The 23,629-nt window shown below is 45.1% G+C and overlaps 1 protein-coding gene across 2 annotated transcripts in view; it reads right to left on the bottom strand.

Moving 5' to 3' along the window:
* The window catches only part of MYO1E (myosin IE), a 416,393-nt gene that overhangs the window by 20,554 nt on the left and 372,210 nt on the right, over positions 1–23,629 (bottom strand). For both annotated transcript variants that reach the window (XM_029574567.1, XM_029574568.1), the window contains exons 23-24: positions 4,261–4,407; positions 509–669 (exon numbers count right to left, since the gene is read on the bottom strand). In XM_029574567.1, coding sequence (XP_029430427.1) covers positions 509–669; positions 4,261–4,407 — 308 coding nt within the window. The remainder of the gene's footprint in view (positions 1–508; positions 670–4,260; positions 4,408–23,629) is intronic.

Genomic DNA, 23,629 nt, shown 5'->3' with positions numbered 1-23,629 from the left:
CATTTTATTTATGTATATATTTAAGGAAACATACATAAATTGTCGAAATATGTTTCGTTCGTTTAACCTTTAACCTCTGGTTTACTAGTAGACTGAATTACCGTGTCGTGAAATTATGTTTGTCTAAAAAGTGTGTCACCAACATGAAAAGTTTGGAAAGCTCTGGTTTAATGTATACTTGTGAGGTTTCATGCATTTGTGCAATTGTGATTAGAAGACTGATTAATTAAACAATCATTCTTTTTTCTGACCTGTGCATGGTTTAATACACCTGTTAGACAATCTTAATTTAACAAAACGTACAACTTTCTATAGCAGGAATTACATTTTGATAAATGGAAGTCCTGATATTTCCCCCCAGAGTAATTCTTCTACTGGCTCCCACTCTATTTGTTCGAAATTGTCCAGTGTTATAAATATAATGCAATAAATAATTGAGAATAAATAATTGAGAAAACACGAGATTAGGATGTGAGTGTATAACAGGTGCTGACACACCAGCACTTACGGGAATTCTTTGGTAGTCCGGGTCCAATGGTGACTTGCAGCACTTTGTTAGTGGGTTTTAGAATAGCTAAATCTCCCACTCCTTGTGAAAACTGCACCTGACGAGAGCCACTGCCACTGCTCCATGGGCCCCAGTTTTCCTTTTTCAACTTTACTTCAAGTCTATCACCAACACAGAGAGAAACAATGGATTAGAAGCATTTATGATGCAATTCGAAAAGACGAATGGGGTTGATTTCTGAAAAGCGGAGTTTATATGATTACAAGTGAGTCTGCACCAGTGATTATTGTGCAGGAGCACAGGGACGGGTATTAACAGAAGAAAGGAGGAGGTGATGTAGCCTTTGAATAGGTCCACTGGTGAGACCTCATCTGCAGACTGGGCTTAAGGCTATGGCAATTAATGGGACTGCATTGAGCCCCGCGGTTCCTGGAGGTCCCGAGAATCCTGACTGGGAGCCTCCCGACACTCCCTGACTAGCTCCTGCTTCTCCTTTGCTGCTTTGTAGGTCTTTAAAAAATGCTGCTTGGTTGCTGCCCTGCAGCAGGAATGGAGTAACAGGGTGCTGAACCTCTCCCCATGCTGTCATGAGAAGAACTGAAGTACATTGGCAAATGAGCGAGGAGATTTGCTGTTTGGGAAAAAAAGGGGGAGGAAATCTTTTTTTTTTGTATGTCATTTTAAATTTCTTTGTCACAAAATGTATGTTTGTGTGTGTCTGGGGGAGGGGCGGGCCTCTACATCTGAGGCATTAAGCCCAACTATTTTGGACACCAGTGGTAATTTTCTATATATATATAAAAAAAAAAATGGCCTCAGGTCGGGTGCATTGGCAATCTCCTTCTACTTCTTCCCAATAGAGATAAGGAAGCAAGTTGTAAAGTTTTCTGGAAAATCACCACCGCTGGATAAGAGCAGAGGTAGGTCAGAGAAGGGCTGCCAAAATGGTGACCTATGAAATGTACACCCAAGAGGCGAGGAGCGAGCTAGAGGCATTCAGATACATCAAAGTATAAATAATGTACAAGAAACAGCTAGGTCGATATTGAAAAGGGTCTGTCCGCACAAACCTCATGATTTACATTCCCAAGTGGTGAAATTTCACGCAATTAAAATTTAGCCAGATACAAAGATTGGGGGGCGGGAAGGGTGTTTTGGGGGCATGGCCTCAATTTATCCATAGATATTCAGCGTTATCCAAATAAATTTAGGTGGGTAAGTCTGGCTGAGGAAATCACTATCCTACAGTTTCCTAGCGGGTATATTCAATGGCAGATGTATCAGGTAATTGCTGCTGAATATCCTGGTTATAGTTATTCAGGTAACTCCATCCGGGTAACTCCCTGCTCGGCATGCCCAGTGGCTTAGCTACAGGTGGCCCTGGGTGCACTTCGAGTAAATGGCTTTTGAAAATTGCTACGATAGTATGTTACATTTACGCGTGTAACTCCTTTGAAAATTACCCCCTAAGGCATTATTTATTGATGAATACAACTGGTAGGGTTCAGACTTGTATGGCTACTGCCCACCCATGTTAACCTTGGGCCCCTCCAAAAAAAAAAAAACAGTTCTGGTTACGCTACTGGCCAAGCCAATTCAATATGGACCTCAGACATTTTCAATGGAAAGGAAGTGTTTGCACAAGATGTCATGGGGGTGAACTTCAGGAGTAACTGAAGGAAATACTTTTTTTCACAGAAAGTGGGACAGATACATAGAACAGCCTCCGAGTGCAGACCAAAAGTAACAGAATTTTAAGAAAGCAAGAGATAAGCATTCCTTAGATGGTAGGAAGTTTTCAGACAGGTCAATTTATAGTGTTTACCCAGGTAAATGATTCTGAAAATTGCCCTCCCCATGTGGAGAGAATTTTAAAACATTTCTAAATGAAACACAGGAGAAAAGTACTGTCAATCTTACTTTATTTTTCTCTGTGTTGGATAGAATGAGTCAGTTCAGATGAAATGACCCACGAGTCATCACAGGAGCTGGTGCAATGAGAGGCCCCACATGTCCTTTATATGCTGAGGCATGGGCTTTTAATGAGCTGCTCTTTCTTCCTGACATGGTTTCTACTATGGGCTAGAAGGAGGATTTAGGTCTCGCAATGTCTAATGGATCTTTTCATCTTTCTTCTTTTATAAATGTAGAAATATTTTAATGTTACTCTTGAATAAAGCAAGTTCCCCTTGATAATGTTGAAACATGGCCATGTTGAGGTTTTAAAATTGTTATCTACTTTGAGTTATTTACAATTACTCAAGATTTTTTCTTTTTCCCCTTATTCTTCTTTGTGTGGGCCGATGATTACACACTTGGTTCCTTCTTCCAGAGCCCCATTCTTTTTATTACATGAAGATTGGATATTCTTCCATAGTTGGTTTGCTTCCCGCTACTCCAGTCCCTATCTGATGTTATTTTCTCTGTTTCTACATAACAGACAATTAAGTCTTTGGTGCTAATTCTGTGCACATTAGCAAACAAGGAATTACAGAGCTGTTCCCAAACAACTGTAAACCAGTTGGGCAATTAAGTACTAAAATTCTACACATGATTTAGAAAACTTTCCAAAATGTCAGCAAAAGTAGGAAAAGAGCAAGTAGGAATCAGTGTACCTTTCATCTGTGCTGATAATCAGAAAAGTGTATAGATAAATAAAACACATACACTAATTAAATTAAAGCCATTGATAAGGGATTACAAACCTCCCAAGAGATAAATGATAAATGTTGAATACAAATTAGAAATACAATACAAAATGAATTTGCTTCTTGTTCAAGTAGTTAGCCATACACAATTTAATGTGAGGATGCACAGTGCCAAAGCAATCACTTATTTTTTTTCCATATCAGTGATAAATCTTAGCTTACAATGGAAAGAGTGCTCCATGTGCCCTATCATGTATGCCAACACTTCCCAGACTTTTATTCAGTACAACCTTATTGTAACATTTAAAGATTGATATGACCCCCATACGATAACTAAAACAAAATACCTTGTCTCTGTTTTCCCTAGCAGACCTCCACTCCTCTTCTATTCCTTCACTCACACCCTTTGCTTCTCCCACTTACCCAATGTGGGGAAGAAATGGTGGCAACAGGAGAAGCAACAGCAGTCACACAGCCCTAGCTTCCTCCATGGATTTCTGGTCTAACAGGAAGCTTGCGCAGGAGGAGGGGCTGGAGCCTGTGAGTATGCCCTGGTTCACAGGCCTTGTGCTGGAATGGGTGTAGACGTCCATGTGGGAGAAGCAGCCCTGTTTCTTGAGACCCCCAACTGCTGAGTTTGCAATCCCATTTTGGGTCTTGACCCACAGTTTATATTCAATATATTTGGTGGGCGGAGCCTTCTAATCTCATGCACATTTTCAGAACCAATAATTTTCCATGCACGTTTAGCAAGACAAACTTAAAAAGAAATAGCATACCACAGTGGAAAATAGAACCCTCTGAAGCTGAGGTTGCATTTATTGTGCATTGTTTTTGTGAGGCCTCTCTTCTGTATAATTTGGAGTTTTGGAAAGAATTCCTACATGGGAGTAGATCTCCATGGGACAGAGCTGAATATTTCCCGAGCTAGCTCAGATCTCTTTTCTGCAGCATAAGAAAATAAGCCGCTGGACATTCTGTATATTTCAAAATATTTGGCCACTGCTGCAGCTGCAGAAATTTTAGCAGAGTTGAGACCTAATATCTGGAAAGGAACCAGCGATAAAGCACAGCCCCAATTCTCCTCCCTGCCCTGGTACTCACGTATTGCTAAATTTCAGAGGTAGCTTCCTTTGTACTTTTTCTTCATAGCGTTTAGATAACAGGCTTAAAAATTCTGTTTTGAAGACTGATTCGAGCAAGCTGTCGTACTCCTGTTCATGCAGGATAAAGAAATCATCTTGCATGGTGCTGTAAAGGAAAGCAGACAAGACAGCAGGTAATGCATAACGTTTCACAGAATAAGAAAAACAAACAGATCGATACAGTAAAGTGGGCCGCGGTTACCCCGCTCCTAACCCGCTTTCTACTCACTTTCCGGCCGCGTTAGCCCTTCCTACGATACACTATCCCCTTTAACCCATCCTTACCGCCTCTTTAAATCACCGGGTAACCCCTTCCGCACACGGCATGTATATTAAATGTAAACGATCGAATTAGCTATTCCCTCCCATACAGTAATGCGCTCCCCGACTATCGCTATTTTACCCCGCCGTTTTGCCGCGCGTTTAACCTGCTAACATACCGCCTCCCCTTACCCCTGCGTTAGAGGCAGGGGTATGGGTAGACGGCAAACTTTCCCCCAAAAGGAAACCTTTCAAAACCTAAAATCCCCTCCTCCCGAAGCGACTCGACATTATTTTTTGTTGTTTTCTTACTTTTTGTTGCTTTCAGCTCCTTCCCTTCTCTGCCGTCCTCCGGAGGGGGCAACCGGCGGTGAAAGCGGCTTGCAGCGTTCCCCCCCGCGCAGGTCCCGGTTCTCCTGGCTCGGCCCTCATCAAATTGTCAAGTCGGGTGAGAGCCCACTGTTCTGTGCCCTCTCCAGTCACGGCGCGAGCGAAGCGAAGCGTACTTTCATTGGCCTGAGCGCCCGTCAATTTGGGCGCTCCGGCCAATGAAAGCACATAGATGGGCGCGCGTGACGTCACGGCGTGCGTCACACCCGTCTATGTGCTTTCATTGGCTGGAGCGCCCAAATTGACAGGCGCTCCAGCCAATGAAAGCACATAGACGGGCGTGCTTTCATTGGCTGAGCGCCCATCAATTTGGGTGCACATGGACGTGTGCGCGTGACGTCACGGCGTGCGTCACACCCGTCTATGTGCTTTCATTGGCTGGAGCGCCCAAATTGACGGGCGCTCCAGCCAATGAAAGCACATAGACGGGCATGCTTTCATTGGCTGAGCGCCCGTCAATTTGGGTGCACATGGACGGGCGCGCGTGACGTCATGGCGTGCGTCACGCTCGCCCGTCTATGTGCTTTCATTGGCTGGAGCTCCCGTCAATTTGGGCGCTCCAGCCAATGAAAGCACGTAGACGGGCGCGCGTGACGCACGCCGTGACGTCACGCGCGCACGTCCATGTGCACCCAAATTGATGGGCGCTCAGCCAATGAAAGCACGCCCGTCTATGTGCTTTCATTGGCTGGAGCGCCCGTCAATTTGGGCGCTCCAGCCAATGAAAGCACATAGATGGGCGTAACGCACGCCGTGACGTCACGCGCCCCCGTCTATGTGCTTTCATTGGCTGGAGCGCCCAAATTGACGGGCGCTCAGGCCAATGAAAGTACGCTTTGCTTCGCTTGCGCCGTGACTTTTGATTTGAATATCTCCGAGCAAAGCAGGAACTGTCTGATCACCTTAGCTTGAGCGTGCCTAGGTTTCTCGGGGTATGTAAAACTAAGACTGGGACCTGTGGAATAATTAAAAACCAGCAGCCTTAGCCAAACAGGATGCTCTCCCATTCTGTGCCTATGGAAAACGTCCTCAATGAATTGGCGCGGGGGGGACGGCTGCGAGCCGTTTTCGCCACCGGCTGCCCTCTCCAGAGGGCGGCAGAGAAGGGAAGGGGCTGAAAAGCAACAAAAGGTAAGTTGGCACATGTCGAGCCGCTTCGGGAGGAGGGGATTTTCGGTTTTTAGGTTTTCATGGGTTAAAGTTGGGATCCATTTCCTGGTGCCTGTCATTTCAAATGTCATTTGAAATGACATTTGAAATGACAGGTACCAGCGCACCCAGGATACTGTATAGGCGCTGTATTAAGTGCCTATACAGTAAAATGGGTTGCGCGGGCCTAACGCTTCGCAGACGCGGCTTGCATTTGCATGCCATTTAAATAGAGTATTGAGCGGTATGTGATCAGAACAGTGCGTGGGGCAAACGAGGGTGCGCCAGGCACTGCCGCACTCTTTCTAACGCGTCCTTACTGTATCGACCCGAAAGTTAGAAAGAATTCCAGTTTAAAAGAAGCCTTCCTTGAAATTAATTACTAGGCTTTTTATAAGGAGGTTATATTTCGGAGAAAGGCAATGCAGTGCTTCTGTCTTTATTCTTATGGATAATGCAATAATTAAGGCAGCACTTTTCAAACTACATGCATTGAGAAAAAGGCTGTGGGATACTTTTTAGCTGTGGACTTTACACGTATTTTTACTTTGAAGCTTGCTGTGGGTACAAAAGGACATTTGCACTTGCTTTTTGTGCTATTTTAATTCATCAGACCTAAACAAGCCTCTGGAAATGCCTCCTCTAAATGTGGTTAAACGTACGTGAATTATGGTACACTATGCAGACTTTTAGTCACATTCAGGAAGGGTAATTTCCAGACAGCCAAGTTATGTGTATAAAATAACTTTGAAAATTGTCCCCTAAATTTATAAAATGGCCTGCAAAAGCAGCCTGAATGGTTAATGAATGCAGAAGTCTGTGTGGAAATCTTGGTCAATCAGTGATAAAATCATCAGCATGCCTGTTTAGACACTGATAAAAGGCAAGATCCCCTTCACAGTACTCCTTTATAGGATCTGTACAGTACTGAAAGTGAAACCCTTAACAGTCTTACAGAAAAGATGACAAATAAAGAAAAGGTTCAGTAATTCTTTAATTTAAGCTCAAGAACTTTTTATGAACACACCAAAATACTCATTCCAGGGGCTGAGTTTGGAAACTAAGAGGTTACCCATTTCCAGAGTGGCTGAAGATACTCAATATTCCTCTCCAGGAACACTCTCGCTACAGAATAACGTAAACTCTGCTCTGGTTTATTGACTACATAAAGTGGAAACAGGTGTACTTGGAGGATAGTAGGATAATCACACCAGTGATGTCATCCAATGGTGATTTTTCAGAGGATTATCCTATCCTGCACATATTGTCTGAGGCCTGAAGCCTGCAATCATGACAGACTGAGGATGCCAACAGTCTTGCCTGAGGCCATCTTGGAAGCCTTGATGCTTTCCACATTGCTCTACCATGTTCCTTTTATTGGTCTGGAGGGAGAAACTCGGAGAACTTTCTGCTCCCCTTTCAGGACTGAATGCATATGCATTCAGTCCTGAAGATTTGAAAGGACATTATACAGGAACAAAACATAGTGTTCTTAAAGAACTCCTCATAATGTTCTAAGGTGTAGGAATCCTGAGAAGCCCTTTTCCGAGTGGCTTCAAAACCCACAGACTGGGATAGTAGCTGGATTTTACTAAATGCTGGAACTGTCGGATCATGACATTTGTGGTCTGCTTTCTTCCCAACAAGAACTACAAAGAATGAAGTCTTCCACACTGTTTTATGCATATCCTATAGATGCTGATGGACGGGCACTGCAACCAACTCCTTAGAAGCACTGAGGTACCCAAGGAGGCCTAGTAATGATGCCTCACCAATCTGCTACATTTTTCTGAAGGCATGAATAAACATATGGATTAAGGTGAGCCAGATGATGTTGTGTATCTGGATTTTCAGAAAGTGCTTGACAAAATACCTCATGAGAAACTCGAGAGGAAATTTAAAAGTCATGAGATAAGAGGCAATATTCTATTGTGGATTGAGAACTGGTTAAAAGATAGAAAACAGAGAGTAGAGCTAAATGGTCAGTTTTCTCAATGGAAAAAGGTGAATAATGGATACACCCAGGAATCTGCACTGGGACTGCTGTGATCTATAAATGGAACGACAGTATATAAAATGCAAAAATAAAATAAAAATAAAATAAACGTGTGGATGTCACAAATAGCTTAGATGGACACAGCTCAAAGTTACAATGTTGCTATTATGGAAATTATACAAACAATTCTAACAGACAACAATGTATCCATATCACAATGATAGCTTGAATAGACAAACAATGGAGCAATAGTAAAAAATACACAAGTGGTTCTAGCAAAAAATACACAAAACTCGATACGCATACATACCAGTGTACTCAATAATTCACTAACTACAGTGCTCATAAACACATGTATTACAGCTATCACACAAAACAGTCACAATCTGAACGATATATATTGGAACACCTGCAAATCCGAGCTTAGGTTAGAAAATTCTTGTCCTTAAATCTAACAGAACAATCCTATTAGCAACTACACCAGGTTATGGTGTTCTAAATCCTGGGTTAACTCAGAAAAGTCCAAATGGCAACACAGATTATAGTGTTTTGAATCCTGGGTCAGATTGAAACATCCCAACAAGGACTTTGGTTTCCCAGTGAGGCTTCCTCAGGGGAGACCCTTGATATGAAAAAATGGTGGAATCAAAGCTAACAGATGACTGCCGGCTCAGTGATGACTTATGGAAAGATGTGTGATGCACCTTAGAAAGTCCCTTCAATTGCTTCACAAGAACCTTCCCCTGTAACAGCCGGGAGCATAGTTCTCCAGTGACCCAGGAAAAAATGGCGTCGGTGAGACCTTAAGCTGAACTGCCCTACGTGGCAGAAATAGAAACGGTTTACATACAAGAACAAGACAGTGGTTTCTAAAATCGACACTGACCTTCCTTTTGCTTACTAACCAGGAGCAGAATCCGCTTTCAGATCTGCCTGGTGTAGTTGCTAATGGGATTTGTATAAATCAATTGTGCCTTTTTTTTAACCAAAAATTTATTAATAAAAACATTTATTTATTTATTTAGCATTTTTATATACCGACGTTCTCGATACAAATATCAAATCAGGTCGGTTTACATAAAACAAAACAATCGCGGTGAGGCGTTACAATAAACGGAGTTTCAGAACATGAGAATAATAAATATTAAATAAACAACAGTGACTCATCAAATGACGAGAATCTATATAGTAAATAACATGTAATAAAATAGATAATGGTGTAAATAACTAACTTGAAATAAAATAAATAATAAATAGAATAGTATAAAATATATATGTAAAGACAACAGTAACTCGTTATGATATGTGAAACATGTAGAGAATAACTAAGAATAAATGATGTGTTAATTTGGGATATACAGGTATCAGGGACCAATGTTTATGTGCCTGGTTATGAGTAATGCATGGGCTAAAGAATTAATGCATCCACAAGTGGAACAATCAAACAGGTGGGCTGTCAAATAACGTGGATTCATGTGGAGATAACTAAAAATAAATGATGAGCTGAACAGTGACCAATGTTTATGTGTTTAGATATCAGTAATGCATGAACTAAAGAATTAGTGCATCCACGCGGGAGGCTTTCCCTACAGGTGTGTTGTAAGTGGGTTGTCCAGATGAGGTGGCTTTCACTACAAGTGGGTTGTAAGTGGGTTGTCCAGATGAGGTGTATTTTTTAACAACTTTTTTAACATATTTTTTTAACATATTTTTTAACAACTTTCATATTCATCATTAGTGCTTTGTTCTCCTGGGTGTTTTTTTTTAAAAAATATATATTTATTTATTTAATTATGCAAATACTTTTCTGATGAATGCTTTATACTAATGAAAACACAGCTTACTGACAGCTTACTGACAGCTTACTGACAGGAGGCATTCATTCTGTTGTTCACAAAAGATACTATTCAGATGAATACATCTTACCAGGGTCGGATTGGCCTATCGGGGGATTGGGTTTCCCCCGGTGGGCCGGTCGCTCCCATCACGTGATTTTTTTTTTTTTAAACTTCCTGGCCAAAGACAAGAAGAGGGTCTGCTGGCGCTGCAGCCCAAAGAGAAACCTAGGGGCAGGGCAGGTGGAAGCACTAGGCCTGGGCCGCCACGAGTAGTGGTATCCCAAGGGGAGCCAATGCCTCCGGGCGCAGGGAGGCTCCTGTGGCGCTGCGACGGGCAGATCGGCAGGGCTGAGGTGAGGCTCACATCACCACGGCCTGAAGAAAAAGATCGAGTTTAAACGCGCTGATGCTCCTCCTCCTTCCTGCCTGTGCGGCCCCGGAAGTAAACGTTGCTGGAGCCGTGAGAAGAGAAGAGGCCCGGTAGCAGGGCCGCCGCGGCCTGAGAAGATCAGGGCTGCAGCAGAGCCCATCCTGCGCTGACCCGCGAAGAGGAGGCCCAGAGGTGAGAGAGAGGCTGAGGGTCTGTAGAGGGTGTGTGTGTGTGTGTGTGTGTGCGTGTATGAGATGAGTTGAGAGATTGTGTGTGTGTGTGTGAGAGAGACAGCATGTGACAGTGAGAGCTTGTGCTTGAGCAAGACAGCATGTGGGAGTGAGAGAGAGCCTGTGTGTGTGAGAGTCAGACAGCATGTGCCAGTGAGAGACTGTGTGTATGAATGATTTTATATGAGAGAGCATGTGACAGTGAGAGCCTGTGTGTGTGCGAGAGAGAGAAATGCATGTGAGAATGAGAACCTGACTGTGTGTTTGAGGGAAGAAGATGAAGAGAAAAGAAACAGAAAAAAAGACAATATAAAAGGAATTGGCAAAAAAAAAAAAATTAAGAAAGGGAAGATGGGAAAAAAAAGCCTATGACCAACCAATTAGAAAACTAAGATCAGACAGCAAAGATAAAAAAAAAATTACTTTTTAGTGATTGGCACATGTAATCTTTGGGAATGTGCAAGAATAGCACTTTCTCTATGCGGATCTCACAATGTACGAGATCCGCATGGAGAAAGTGGAAGCCCACGGGGCCTGCACAGAGGAGGCAGCAGAATGGGCTTCAGTGTCAGTAGCAGCAATCGGCACCTCCCCAATAGCCATGAGGCAGCAGTGACAGTGGCAGCAGAGGAATGAGAGGTTCTGAGGTTGCTGGCAAAAGAGAGGGGGGTCTGCCTTTAATGTGTGCATGTGTATGAATGTGACTCTGCCTGGGGGTGTATGTGTGTGAATGCATGGGTGCCTGCCTGGGGGTCTGTGTGTGTGAGAATGAATGTGTGCATGCCTGGAGGATGGGGAGGGAGTGGTGTGAAAATGAATGGGAGCCTGCCTGGGGGTCAGTGTGTGTGTGAGAATGACTGGGAGCTTGCCTGGGTGTGTGTGTTTGTGTGGGAGCCAGTGAGTGTGAGAGCATGAGTGTGTATGAGAAAATCCAAGGGAGTAAGAGTTTGTGTGTGGAGGGGGAGAGAGTGTCTTAGAGCCTGAGAGTGTGTCAGTGTCAGTGAGAGCGAGAGGTTATGGTCGATATAAGACCATAAATGTGTATGTATGTGACAGTGTATGTGTGTGAGAGAGAGAGGATAACCTCCTAATTCTCGACAATATCAGGGTGACTGGAAATCAAGAGCTCCCACAGAAGGGGCTTTTTAAAATTAGTTTTAATTACTGAATATTATTTGATGTCTGCTCTTTTTGAAATATTTTAATGGTGTTATATACAAATTTTTGAAAATTTCCCTGAGTTAAATTACTGGAGGTTCTATTCATCAGCAGTTTTGAAATATATATTTTTAGTATGATTTTCTTATTGTGATGTTTTATAGTTCTTGATTTTATTGTTTGATGTTTTATGAGGAATGATGGTATTTTCTGTTTTTCCATTGCTGCATTACATACAGTCTAACTTGTGATTTCCAGTTCAGTTTGTCTGTGCATTTCTGTATATATTTTATGGTCCCTTTATTCTGTATTTGGTGACTCACCAAATTGTATGTGTAATTGGGTACCCATGGGCCAGTATGGAGAAAAATCCCCCGGGCCACTATTTTCCCACAATCCGCCCCTGCATCTTACTTTTATTTTGTTTCCCTATGTGTGCACCAATGTCATGTTAAGATCAATGGGTCCACAGGCCTAGCCATTTTGCCTCATGCATAAAACAGATCAGTACGGAAAGCAGCTAGAGCTCTTTGTGACATTGCTGCGTTCCCTAACAGTGAATCAGAGCTCTCATAAACACACTATGGAGATGAAATACTGCAAACTGTGTCCAAATATCCTGGCATGATATTTTGTACTTACTTTGCTGCCCATTTCAAAGCTTTTTATAATTTTTTTTTTGGTTAACAGTTTGGCAATCCCTCCCCTCTCACCCCCACCCCTCAGAACTTGGTAAAATTTATGTTATTGCAGCTTTGGAACTAAAGAAATAGCTTAGCAGCTTTAAATAAATACTTTTTTTTTGTGCAGAAAAAGAAAGTGTCATACCAAACTTAACATCTTATAAGCAATTTGAAACAGCTGAGAAAAGAAACCACCTAAAAAGGAAGCATTAGAGGAGAATCACCAGCTCATCATTAACCCTCCAAATGCTGAAGCCGGTCTGGACTTAGCTGCAAACAGTGGCTGCGTGGATGAGCTATTTTGACCCATGGGATCACGCTGTTTCTAAAAAAGAATCTTTTCCCAGCTGTGGTTTGGTTCTGGAACAAAAACTTCCCTCTACTGTTTTATAACATTGGCTCTGCAGTGACATTGGTTTTTTATTTTTAGAAGAAAGCTTCCAGAGGGGCGAGAGGAGAGAGAACAGTACTATTATTATTATTCTCAATGGCAGATTATGTGCTAAGCACGTACAGTTCTGCCACTCATGCTTGTTGGTGACTTCTGGGGTTTAAGACCGTCCGTTCTGGGGACAAGGACCACAGGTACATTTTACCCACAGTCTTTGCACCAGGTCATAAAATGCATGCCCTTTCCCTTAGAAAACTTCTGCAGTCACTTGCACCTGCTTTTTCATGCGGCGAGATTTTCTATGGAAAATAATGCACAGAGATGTGAAAATGCAAGCTGTGCGCATTCTTCTCCCATCCTGCCCAAAGTCCTCCCCCCCCCAGGAACTAAAAGTGGCTAAAAGGGCTACATTCTGGAACACTGTCAATACTTTTTGTCAGTTTTCAGAGAACCAATTTACATGCAGAAATTGCTGTTTACCCAAGTAAATGGCTTTTGAAAATTATCCTCTTCACTATGGGTCCATCCGATTTATTAAGCTTTTCCCCAGAGACACAGGAATGGAGCAGATCCTTAGTGACTCAGGCCCTACGTATTTTGTCAGTGCCAAAGCTGCTCTGAGAATGCACATCATGCGATCCATCTGTCCCCGAAGAAATGGGGTTTTGTCCATAATAAAAGGGAAAAATATAAGAAACAAAATGTTAGGTCAAATAAGAAGGAAACCTTGTTTGAGAGGAAAAGAGGAGGCGAGGGGGCCAAGACACTAAAGATTCTGGGAAATATCATCCAAGCTTCCGTTCTATTTGAAAATATTTTGGGTGCTGGAGGGTTCTGGAAACAAGTCTTTGTATGGCTTCCTTTTGAAGGAAAAGCTGCTTATTTGTCGAGCTACTGCTTCCAAATCCACTTTCCCTGCAAGCTTTTCCTTTGGCCAAGAGTTCAAACTCTTTTGCAAGAGAATGACAAGGGCCAACAAGTCTTAGAGTCTGGATATTTTCTTTTATTGGTTAGCACTTTATGACTTTGTCTATTCAAGCCTTCTTGTCTGTTTCTGGGTTTCAGTGCTGGTGTGCTGATTTTCTCACAGCAGGGCTGGAGAATGAGTCAGGCTGTAAAAGGGCTAAAGAAGGAGAAATGGGAAGCAGCTAGAAAGGGGAAGAAGGGAATGCAGTCAAATCTCAGTGAAGGCAAAACCTGGGCTCCCAGTAGTAGGCCGCAAGGTCAGGTGATTTCTAACTTTGAAAACGAGAACTGGCTGGAAATAAAAAGTCTGCTTGCTGATCTTTACTGCCCGGCTGCTGTTTCTTCTCCATCACAGGCTGCTGATCTTTCCTTGGAAGGAGGAACCAGGAAGCTTTGGAACTGGGCCATCATTTAACTATAAAACCAGATGGACTGGATTCAGTCTTTTCTGGCACATCTGGCACTTCTCTGTGTAGCAATACACACTAGACAGAAAGGTCTTTAAATGTTTGAGGTTTGGATGAAACTTTATACAAAAATAGGAGATCTAATAGCGGACAAGGCTAAGGGAGGGCAATTTTCAGCAATGTGCCTAAGCCCACACAAAGCTATGCCTTTTTTTTTTTTTACAAACTGCGTGGTGGGAGCTGCAGAGTTTATAAAATACCGTGTATCTCTGCCCCAAAAGTATGTGCTCACATCTTAGTAGGCATACATATTTTTTAATACATGGATGCGCATACTCTGCATACATATTTTAGAAAAGTACAAACACATATTCTAATTGCGAAATGACTGAAATATGTGGAAGTATTTACTGCAGGGAGGCAGATATTTTATAAAGCGTATGCAAACTCTGCTTACTCCTGCATGCATTTTTAATTATAGTTTGCTGACACCTTCACCACTTCAGCCATGCCTCCCACCCAAAAACGGCAGATGAAAGACAGGTGTGATTTCATTTCTGCAACTCAATGAGCAGGTGGAACAGCATGTAAATAAGTTTGGTAATGAATGTGAGTATACCGCTTGCAAAATACTAAGTTGTGTGCAAACTACCAAACTTGGCCTCTGAACTGCCCCCTTTTTTCCATGTCCATTTCCAGCCAACACTCAGGCCGATAAGTAAGGTGTGGTAGAAAGAGGTGGGTTAGTGCCGGGCGCACCCGCGTTTGCTGCACGCACAGTCTGGATCACATACCACTCGATACTGTATTTAAATGGCATGCAAATGCAAGCTGCGTCCAACGCGCGTCCATGAAGCGCAATCCATTTTACTGTATAGGCCATATACAGCGCCTATACAGTATCCTGGGTGCGCTGGTACCTGTCATTTCAAATGACATTTGAAATGACAGGTACCAGGAAGTGGATCCCAACTTTAAGCAAAAGAAAACCTAAAAACCTAAAATCCAACGCACCGGGAAAGCCACTCTTCAGATCGCGACTATTCCCATTCCCCAGCCCCCGCTCACCAGCCCTGGCCGCGTCCATGGGTGCCGGTCTCCGGGGCAGCCCCAGTCCTCTCTCCCATCCTCCCGGGGCAGCCGGCGGCGAGAGCGAGAGCAGCCCGGGGTGGATCGCGAGGCGGCTTCCAGCAGCCCTCGCCAGCGAAGGTGAATGGGCGCAAGCCGTGACCTCTGACGTCCAGCCGGGTGCTCAGGTCACGGTGTGCGTTCATGCACCTTCGCTGTCATAAGAACACGCCGTGACCTCGGACGTCCAGCCGGGCACTCAGGTCACGGCATGCATTCATGCACCCTCGCCGGCGGGGGCTGCTGGAAGCCGCCTCGCGATCCGCCCCGGGCTGCTCTTGCTCTCACTGCCGGCTGCCCCGGGAGGATGGGAGAGACGACTGGGGCTGCCCCGGAGACCGGCACCCATGGACGCAGCCAGGACAGGTGAGCGGGGGCTGGGGGATGGGATTAGTCGCGATCTGAAGAGTGACTTTCCCGGCGCGTTGGATTTTAGGTTGGGCAGGCAAAAGTTTAGGTTATGCTTTCCCGGCGCGTTGTATTTTAGGTTGGGCAGGCATGAGTTTAGGTTATGCTTTCCCGGCGCGTTGGATTTTAGGTTGGGCAGGCAAGAGTTTAGGTTATGCTTGGAAACAACAGGTCCTTCCTTCCTGCTCCGGAGCTGTCAGCGCGCCCGCAAGGGAGACCGACACCATGGACGCAACCAGGGCAGGTGAACGGGGGCTGGGGGAAAATTTGCCCGATCCTGGCTCTCGTCCCGGGGGGTGAGGGGGTCGTTTGCCCGTGAAATTTCGCCTCTCTGACCTGACGCTCCACACTAACGCAGGGGTAAGGGTAGGCAGTAAGTTAGCAGGTTAAACGCGCGGCAAAACTGCAGGTTAAAAAAGCGATAATCGAGGCGCACGTTACTTAATGGGAAGGAATAGCTAATCCGATCGTTTACATCTCATATACATGCCGTGGGCGGAAAGGATTTCCTGTAGATTTAAAGAAGCGGTAAGGATGGGTTAAAAGGGATAGTGAATCGCGGGTTGGACTAACGCGGCCAAATTGTGAGTAGAAAGCGGGTTAGAAGCAGGGTAACCGCGGCCGAACTTTACTGTATCGGCCTGACTGTTAGTATGTGCATGTACACGTTGCACATGTAACTTCCAATTTGATGCACTGGAACCATTATTTTTTAAAGGACTTTTAAGGAATTAAAACAGCACAGAAGCAGATTTCATCCCAAGTTGTCAGAAAGAAAGAAAAATCATTGAAGCTTATTTGTGCTTGCTGTGAAATCCTGTCTTATTCTTGGGCCTCTGTGTTGGCTTTGTCCACAGGGGCGGATTGGCCTATCGGGGGATCGGGCTTCCCACGGTGGGCCGGTCGCTCCCATCATGTGATTTTTTTTTTTTTTTAAACTTCCCGGCCAAAGACAAGAAGAGAGTCTGCTGACGCTGCAGCCCAAAGAGAAACCTAAGGATAGGGCCGGTGGAAGCACTAGGCCTGGGCCTGGGGCGCCTCGAGCAGTGGTATCCCGAGGGGAGCCAATGCCCCCGGGCGCAGGGAGGCTCCTGCAGCGCTGTGACAGGCAGTTTGGCAGGGCCGTGGTGAGGCTCACGTCACCACGGCCTGAAGAAAAAGATCGCGTTTAAACGCGCTGATGCTCCTCCTCCTTCCTGCCTGTGCGGCCCCGGAAGTAAACGTTGCCGGAGCCGCGTGGGCAGGAAGGAGGAGGAGCATCAGCGTGTGAGAAGAGGAAGAGGCCCGGTAGCAGGGCCGCCGTGGCCTGAGAAGATCAGGGCCGCTGCAGAGCCCATCCTGCGGCAACCCGCGAAGAGGAGGCCCAGAGGTGAGAGAGAGGCTGAGGGTCTGTAGAGGGTGTCTGTGTGTGTGCGTGTATGAGATGAGTTGAGAGATTGTGTGTGTGTGTGTGAGAGAGACAGCATGTGACAGTGAGAGCTTGTGCTTGAGCAAGACAGCATGTGGGAGTGAGAGAGAGCCTGTGTGTGTGAGAGTCAGACAGCATGTGCCAGTGTATGAATGATTTTATATGAGAGAGCATGTGACAGTGAGAGGCTGTGTGTGTGAGAGAGAGAAATGCATGTGAGAATGAGAACCTGACTGTGTGTTTGAGGGAAGAAGATGGAGAGAAAAGAAACAGAAAAAAAGACAATATAAAAGGAATTGGCAAAAAAAAAAATAAGAAAGGGAAGGTGGGGAAAAAAAGCCTGTGACCAACCAATTAGAAAACTAAGATCAGACAGCAAAGGTAAAAAAAAATAAATTACTTTTTAGTGATTAGCACATGTAATCTTTGGGAATGTGCAAGAATAGCACTTTCTCTATGTGGATCTCACAATGTACGAGATCAGCATGGAGAAAGTGGAAGCCCACGGGGCCTGCACAGAGGAGGCAGCAGAATGGGTTTCAGTGTCAGTAGCAGCAATCTGGGGGTGTATGTGTGTGAATGCATGGGTGCCTGCCTGGGGGTGTTTGTGTGTGAATGCATGGGTGCCTGCCTGGGGGTCTATGTGTGTGAGAATGAATGTGTGCATGCCTGGGGAATGGGGAGGGAGTGGTGTGAAAATGAATGGGAGCCTGCCTGGGTGTGGGTGTTTGTGTGTATGTGAGGGAGCCAGTGAGTGTGAGAGCATGTGTATGAGAAAATCCAAGGGAGTAAGAGTTTGTGTGTGGAGGGGGAGAGAGTGTCTTAGAGCCTGAGAGTGTGTCAGTGAGAATGAGAGGTTATGGTGGTTATAAGAGCATGAATGTGTATGTATGTGACAGTGTATGTGTGAGAGAGAGAAGATAACCTCCTAATTCTCGACAATATCAGGGTGACTGGAAATCAAGAGCTCCCACAGAAGGGGCTTTTTAAAATTAGTTTTAATTACTGAATATTATTTGATGTCTGCTCTTTTTGAAATATTTTAATGGTGTTATATTCAAATTGTTGAAAATTTCCCTGAGTTAAATTACTGGAGGTTCTATTCATCAGCAGTTTTGAAATATATATTTTTAGTATGATTTTCTAAGATCTTCTAAGAAAAAAAAAAAAAGGAAAAAACTTCTGAATCAAAATATCACCCTGGGTGCCGCTGTCACTGATTGAACCCCCTCTATGGGGCAGATGCTGGCTGACAGATCTTCAGTCCCTAACCTCTGGATACGTGGGCTTGTCCCTCACCAACACATCCAAAGCTATTCCCCATTACTAAGCAACTTCTTAAATTCACAAAGATTCTCAAATATCTCTCTTCCGAAGACCATCTTAGACAGGGAGTGTACTGATAGTGAATCTCCTCTAAACAAAAAACACCAAGTTGTGTTCGTGGGCCCAAATCAGCAGGGAATACCAAAACAGCTCTTCACTCTTCAAAAGCCAACAACAAATGACTATTCCTAGCCTAGCCCCTCCCCCCCCCCACCAAGTAGACTGAGCCCACCAATCACAGACATCTCTCTAAGATGTTAGATCCTAATGGGCAGGGATCTAGGGCCATCTAGTGGCCAACCGGGGGGTGGGGGGTTCACCACAGAAATAAAATAAATAAATACATGATAATCTCAGGAAAAAATCTATGACACCTCAATTTTTCTAATAAATTGTTCTTACATTATTCTCAATGATCTCTCTTCAGTTTACCCCTTCCCTCACTGGTAATTCATTTCACAGGTGGGAGAGAAGCGGGCGTTCTCTTTAAACTTTTTATCAGCAAACCCCTTTATTACATAAAATCATGTGTTTCACATTAAATACACTTTAAAAACTGAACAATAATGGGAATTCGCAAAAAAAATAACAACCATAAAAATAAAAAAAGGAAAAGAGAAAACATTGGTATTAATAATAAGCACTAAATGAATTAGAAGAAGCGAGATATAGCAAATGTTGCTTACCTGATGTAACAGGTGTTCTCACAGGACAGCAGGATGTTAGTCCTCACAAATGGGTGACATCGAGGATGGAGCCCACCACGGAAAAACTTCTGTCAAAGTTTAACAGAACTTTGACTGGCCCCTACTGGGCATGCCCAGTACGGCACTGACCCTGCAGCCAGCAGGGGTCTCCCTTCAGTCTGATTTTCAAAGCTACAGGCAGTGCCCAAAAAAGTAAAAGAAAACGAACCCAACACCGCGGGGTGGCGGGCGGGTTTCGTGAGGACTAACATCCTGCTGTCCTGTGAGAACACCTGTTACATCAGGTAAGCAACATTTGCTTTCTCACAGGACAAGCAGGATGGTTGTCCTCACAAATGGGTGAGCTGAGGATGTCCCGACTTGCACCAAATGCACCCAACGGCGTGCAACAGGCACAACAAGTGGGGTGGAATTTGGGAAAGGGCATCCGCACCCTACCGGGCAGGTGGAAGGGTGTTGGTACATCATGTTGGAAAAAGGTTATGCAAGACAGATTGGCCGAAGATGGAGTCTTGTCTTCCAGCTTTGTCCAAGCAATAGTGGGCTGCAAAGGTATGGAGAGAACTCCAGGTTGCAGCTTTACAGATGTCAGGAAGCGGCACCGATCGAAGGTGTGCTACTGAAGTCGCCATGGCCCTCACAGAGTGTGCTTTAACACGGTCTTGAAAAGGAATGCCAGCTTGCTGATAGCAAAAAGAAATGCAGTCGGCCAACCAGGAGGAAAGAGCCTGCTTACCCACAGGTTGTCCTAACTTGTTAGGATGGAAAGAGACGAATAATTGAGTGCTCTTTCTGTGAGAAACTGTACAGTCTAGATAGAATGCTAGAGCCCGTTTACAGTCTAGGGTATGCAGAGTCTGTTCTCCTGAGTTGGAGTGGGGCCTGGGAAAAAAGATAGGTAGTATGATGGATTGATTGATATGAAACTCCGAAACTACCTTAGGTAAAAATTTATGGTGAGTGCGGAGTACCGCCCTGTCTTGCAGGAGTTTAGTGTAAGGCGGATAGGTGACTAAGGCCTGTAATTCACTAACCCTGCGAGCTGAAGTGATAGCCAAAAGAAACAACACTTTCCATGTGAGATATTTTAGGTCACAGGAGTGAAGAGGTTCAAAAGGTGGCTTGATAAGGCGACCCAGAACCAGATTAAGGTCCCAAGATGGGGCCGGCGGATGTAAGGGTGGCTTTAAATGGAGCAAGCCTTTGAGGAAGCGCGTTACCAGGGGTTGTACTGAGATAGGACGACCCTCAATACCTTTATGGAAGGCGGCTACTGCACTGACATGCATTCTGATGGAAGAGGTTTTAAGACCTGATTCTGATAGATGCCATAAATAGTCCAAGAATTTAGAGATTGGACAGGAAAGGGGATCAAGGGACTGAGAAGTGCACCATGATGTGTACCTTTTCCATTTATATGAATAGGATCTTCTGGTGGAGGGCTTTCGTGAAGCTATCAGGACACGAGAAACCGAATCCGAAAGGTTAAAAGGCTGAAGGACTAACCTTTCAACATCCATGCCGTCAGGGACAAGGCTTGGAGGTTGGGATGGAGGAGGCATCCGTCGTTTTGAGTGAGCAGATGCGGATCCGTTCCCAGAGGGATGTGCGTGCGGATGGAGAGATCCTGTAGTATGGGAAACCACACTTGGCGTGGCCAGTGGGGTGCTATCAGGATCATGGTTCCTCCGTCCTGGCGAAGCTTCACGAGAGTCCTTGACAGAAGAGGAAGTGGAGGGAATGCATAGAGCAGACCTGTCGTCCACTTGAGGGAGAAGGCATCCCTCGGCCGAGAGTGCTGGCTCCGAATGAGAGAGCAGTAATCGTCCACTTTGTGGTTCTGAGGGGACGCAAAGAGGTCTATGCGGGGAGAACCCCACTTGTGAAACAGAGAGGTCGCTACCAGAGGATCGAGTGACCACTCGTGTGGTTGGAAGACACGGCTTAGCTGGTCTGCCAATACATTGTCTACTCCCAGCAGGTAAGTGGCCCTGAGGTACATGGAGTGGGAGAGGGCTTCTGCCCAAATCTGCGCAGCTTCCTGACACAGAAGGAAGGAGCCGGTGCCTCCCTGCTTGTTTATGTACCACATGGCCACTTGGTTGTCTGTCTGGAGTAAGATTATCTGATTCGATAGATGATCTTGGAAAGTTCTGAGCGCGTAGCGGATTGCTCGTAGTTCCAAGAAATTTATCTGGTGTTCGGCTTCCTCTGGTGACCATAACCCTTGAGTTTGGAAATCGTCCACATGGGCCCCCCAACCGATGTGGGAAGCGTCGGTGGTTAGGATTACTTGTGGATCTGGTAGGAGAAAAGGTAAGCCCTGAAGGAGGTTGACTTGAGTCGTCCACCAGGTTAGAGACAGGCGTAGCGCTTGTGTAACTGTGACTATGGAGGACAGAGGCTGAAAAGCTTGAATCCATTGGTGTCGCAGAGTCCATTGGGTTACTCTCATGGCTAGTCGGGTCATGGGAGTGACTTGAACCGAGGATGCCATGTGACCTAGGAGAACGAGGAATTGGCGAGCCGTGGCAGTGTTTTGAGACTGAAGCTGGCGAGCTAGGTATATCAGGGTTTGAACCCTTTGATGAGGAAGGTAAGCCTTTGCTTGTAAGGTGTCCAAGTCTGCTCCAATGAAAGATAAGGTTTGAGATGGGACTAAGCAAGATTTCTCGTAATTGACAAGAAAACCTAAGGAAAGGAGTGTTTGAATTGTCAATTTTAGGGAGGATTGAGCAATCTGTTGGGTGGAGGCCCTGATTAGCCAATCGTCCAGGTAGGGGTAGACGTGGACACCTTCCTTCCTGAGGAATGCTGCTACCACGACGAGGCATTTGGTAAAGACCCGTGGTGCAGATGCCAGGCCGAAAGGTAGTACTCGATATTGGTAATGGTTTCGGCCTACTAGAAAATGCAGGTACTTGCGATGTGATTGTGTAATCGCAATGTGGGTATAAGCGTCTTTGAGGTCTAGAGAGCATAGCCAATCCCCTCTTTGCAGCAGAGGGAGAAGTGAGCCCAGGGTTACCATCTTGAACTTTTCTTTTTGAAGGTACTTGTTGAGGGCTCGGAGGTCTAAGATGGGACGAAGCCCTCCTGATTTCTTTGGTATCAGGAAATACCTGGAATAGAATCCTCTTCCCTGCTGAGAGGGAGGGACGGGTTCTATAGCGTTTGATTGCAAAAGAAGTAATACTTCTCGTTGTAACTGAACCAAGTGGCTGGTCAGGCTCCATGCCTGTAGAGGCGGGGAGTCTGCAGGAAGAGTAGTGAAGTTGAGGTGGTAACCCTGTGCTATAATTGCTAGTACCCACTGGTCTGAGGTGATCTGTAGCCAGCGGTCTAAAAAGTGGCACAGTCGACCTCCCACAGGGATGGCTGGAAGAGGGGTTTGGCACGTGCTCTCTACAGGGAAGTCAAAGGCCTGCCGCAGGCCCAGGGGGTGGGGCTACTGTAGGTCTTTGCTTCCGTGGTTGACGTGGCTGAGCTCTGTTGGAAGACCGTGCAAGTCGAGGCTTAGCCGATGGAGGGTAATACCGACGTGGCCTAAAGAACGACTTTTTAGAGTCTTTCTTAAAGGGTTGTTTGGAGGTCACCTCAGAAGGAGTGGATGAGAGTTGTTTCAACGTCTCATGGTGATCTTTTAACTCGGCTACTATTTGTTGAATTTGGTCACTGAACAAGTTGTCCCCTAGGCAGGGCAAATCAGATAGCCGGTCCTGGACCTCTGGGCGAAGGTCTGATGATTTTAGCCAAGCCCAACGTCTGGCTGAGATGGCTGTGGCTGAAACTTTTGTGGAAGCATCAAAGATGTCATATGCAGTCCTAATTTCATGCTTCCCAGCCTCAAACCCTTTGTTAAGGAGGGCTTGAAGCTGTGGTTGATATTGCTCAGGTAAGGTGTCTGCATATTCCTGCATTTGTTTTAGGATGGCTCTGTTATATTGAGTCATATATAGCTGATACGAAGCTATGCGTGAAATTAACATAGCTCCGTGATATACCTTTCTTCCTACACTATCCAGGAATTTGTTATCCTTGGTAGGCGGAGTTGAAGAGTGCGGCTTCAGGCGCTTAGCTTTCTTTTGAGCTGACTCAACTACAACAGAGCGATGATCCAATTGAGGCTTCTGAAAACCCGGTGCTGACTGGACAAGGTATGTGGAGTCAGCTTTCTTATTAACTGGGGAAACTGATGAAGAAGACTCCCAGTTTTTCTTAAGAAGGTCCAGAAACACCTGGTGAATAGGGATGGAAGCGATGATTTTGGGAGCATCCAGAAACTGGAGTAGTTCCATCATCTGGTGTCGGTCATCTGTTTCTGATTGTAGCTGAAAGGGGACTATCTCTGACATCTCCTTCACAAAATTAATAAACGAGAGATCCTCAGGAGGAGAACGCTTTCTACTCTCTGTAGGGGATGGTGGTGAAGGTAAATCCGTGTCAGAAGAGGTATCATCACCCCAGGTATCATAGGGATCACGCGGAGCTTGAAGCCCTGAAGGTCCTGGT

The sequence above is a fragment of the Rhinatrema bivittatum genome, chromosome 13, assembly GCF_901001135.1.
Source record: "Rhinatrema bivittatum chromosome 13, aRhiBiv1.1, whole genome shotgun sequence".
In the NCBI taxonomy this organism is placed as follows: domain Eukaryota; kingdom Metazoa; phylum Chordata; class Amphibia; order Gymnophiona; family Rhinatrematidae; genus Rhinatrema; species Rhinatrema bivittatum.
Note: the sequence above shows the minus strand (reverse complement) of the source record. Positions and strands in the feature narration are given on the sequence as shown.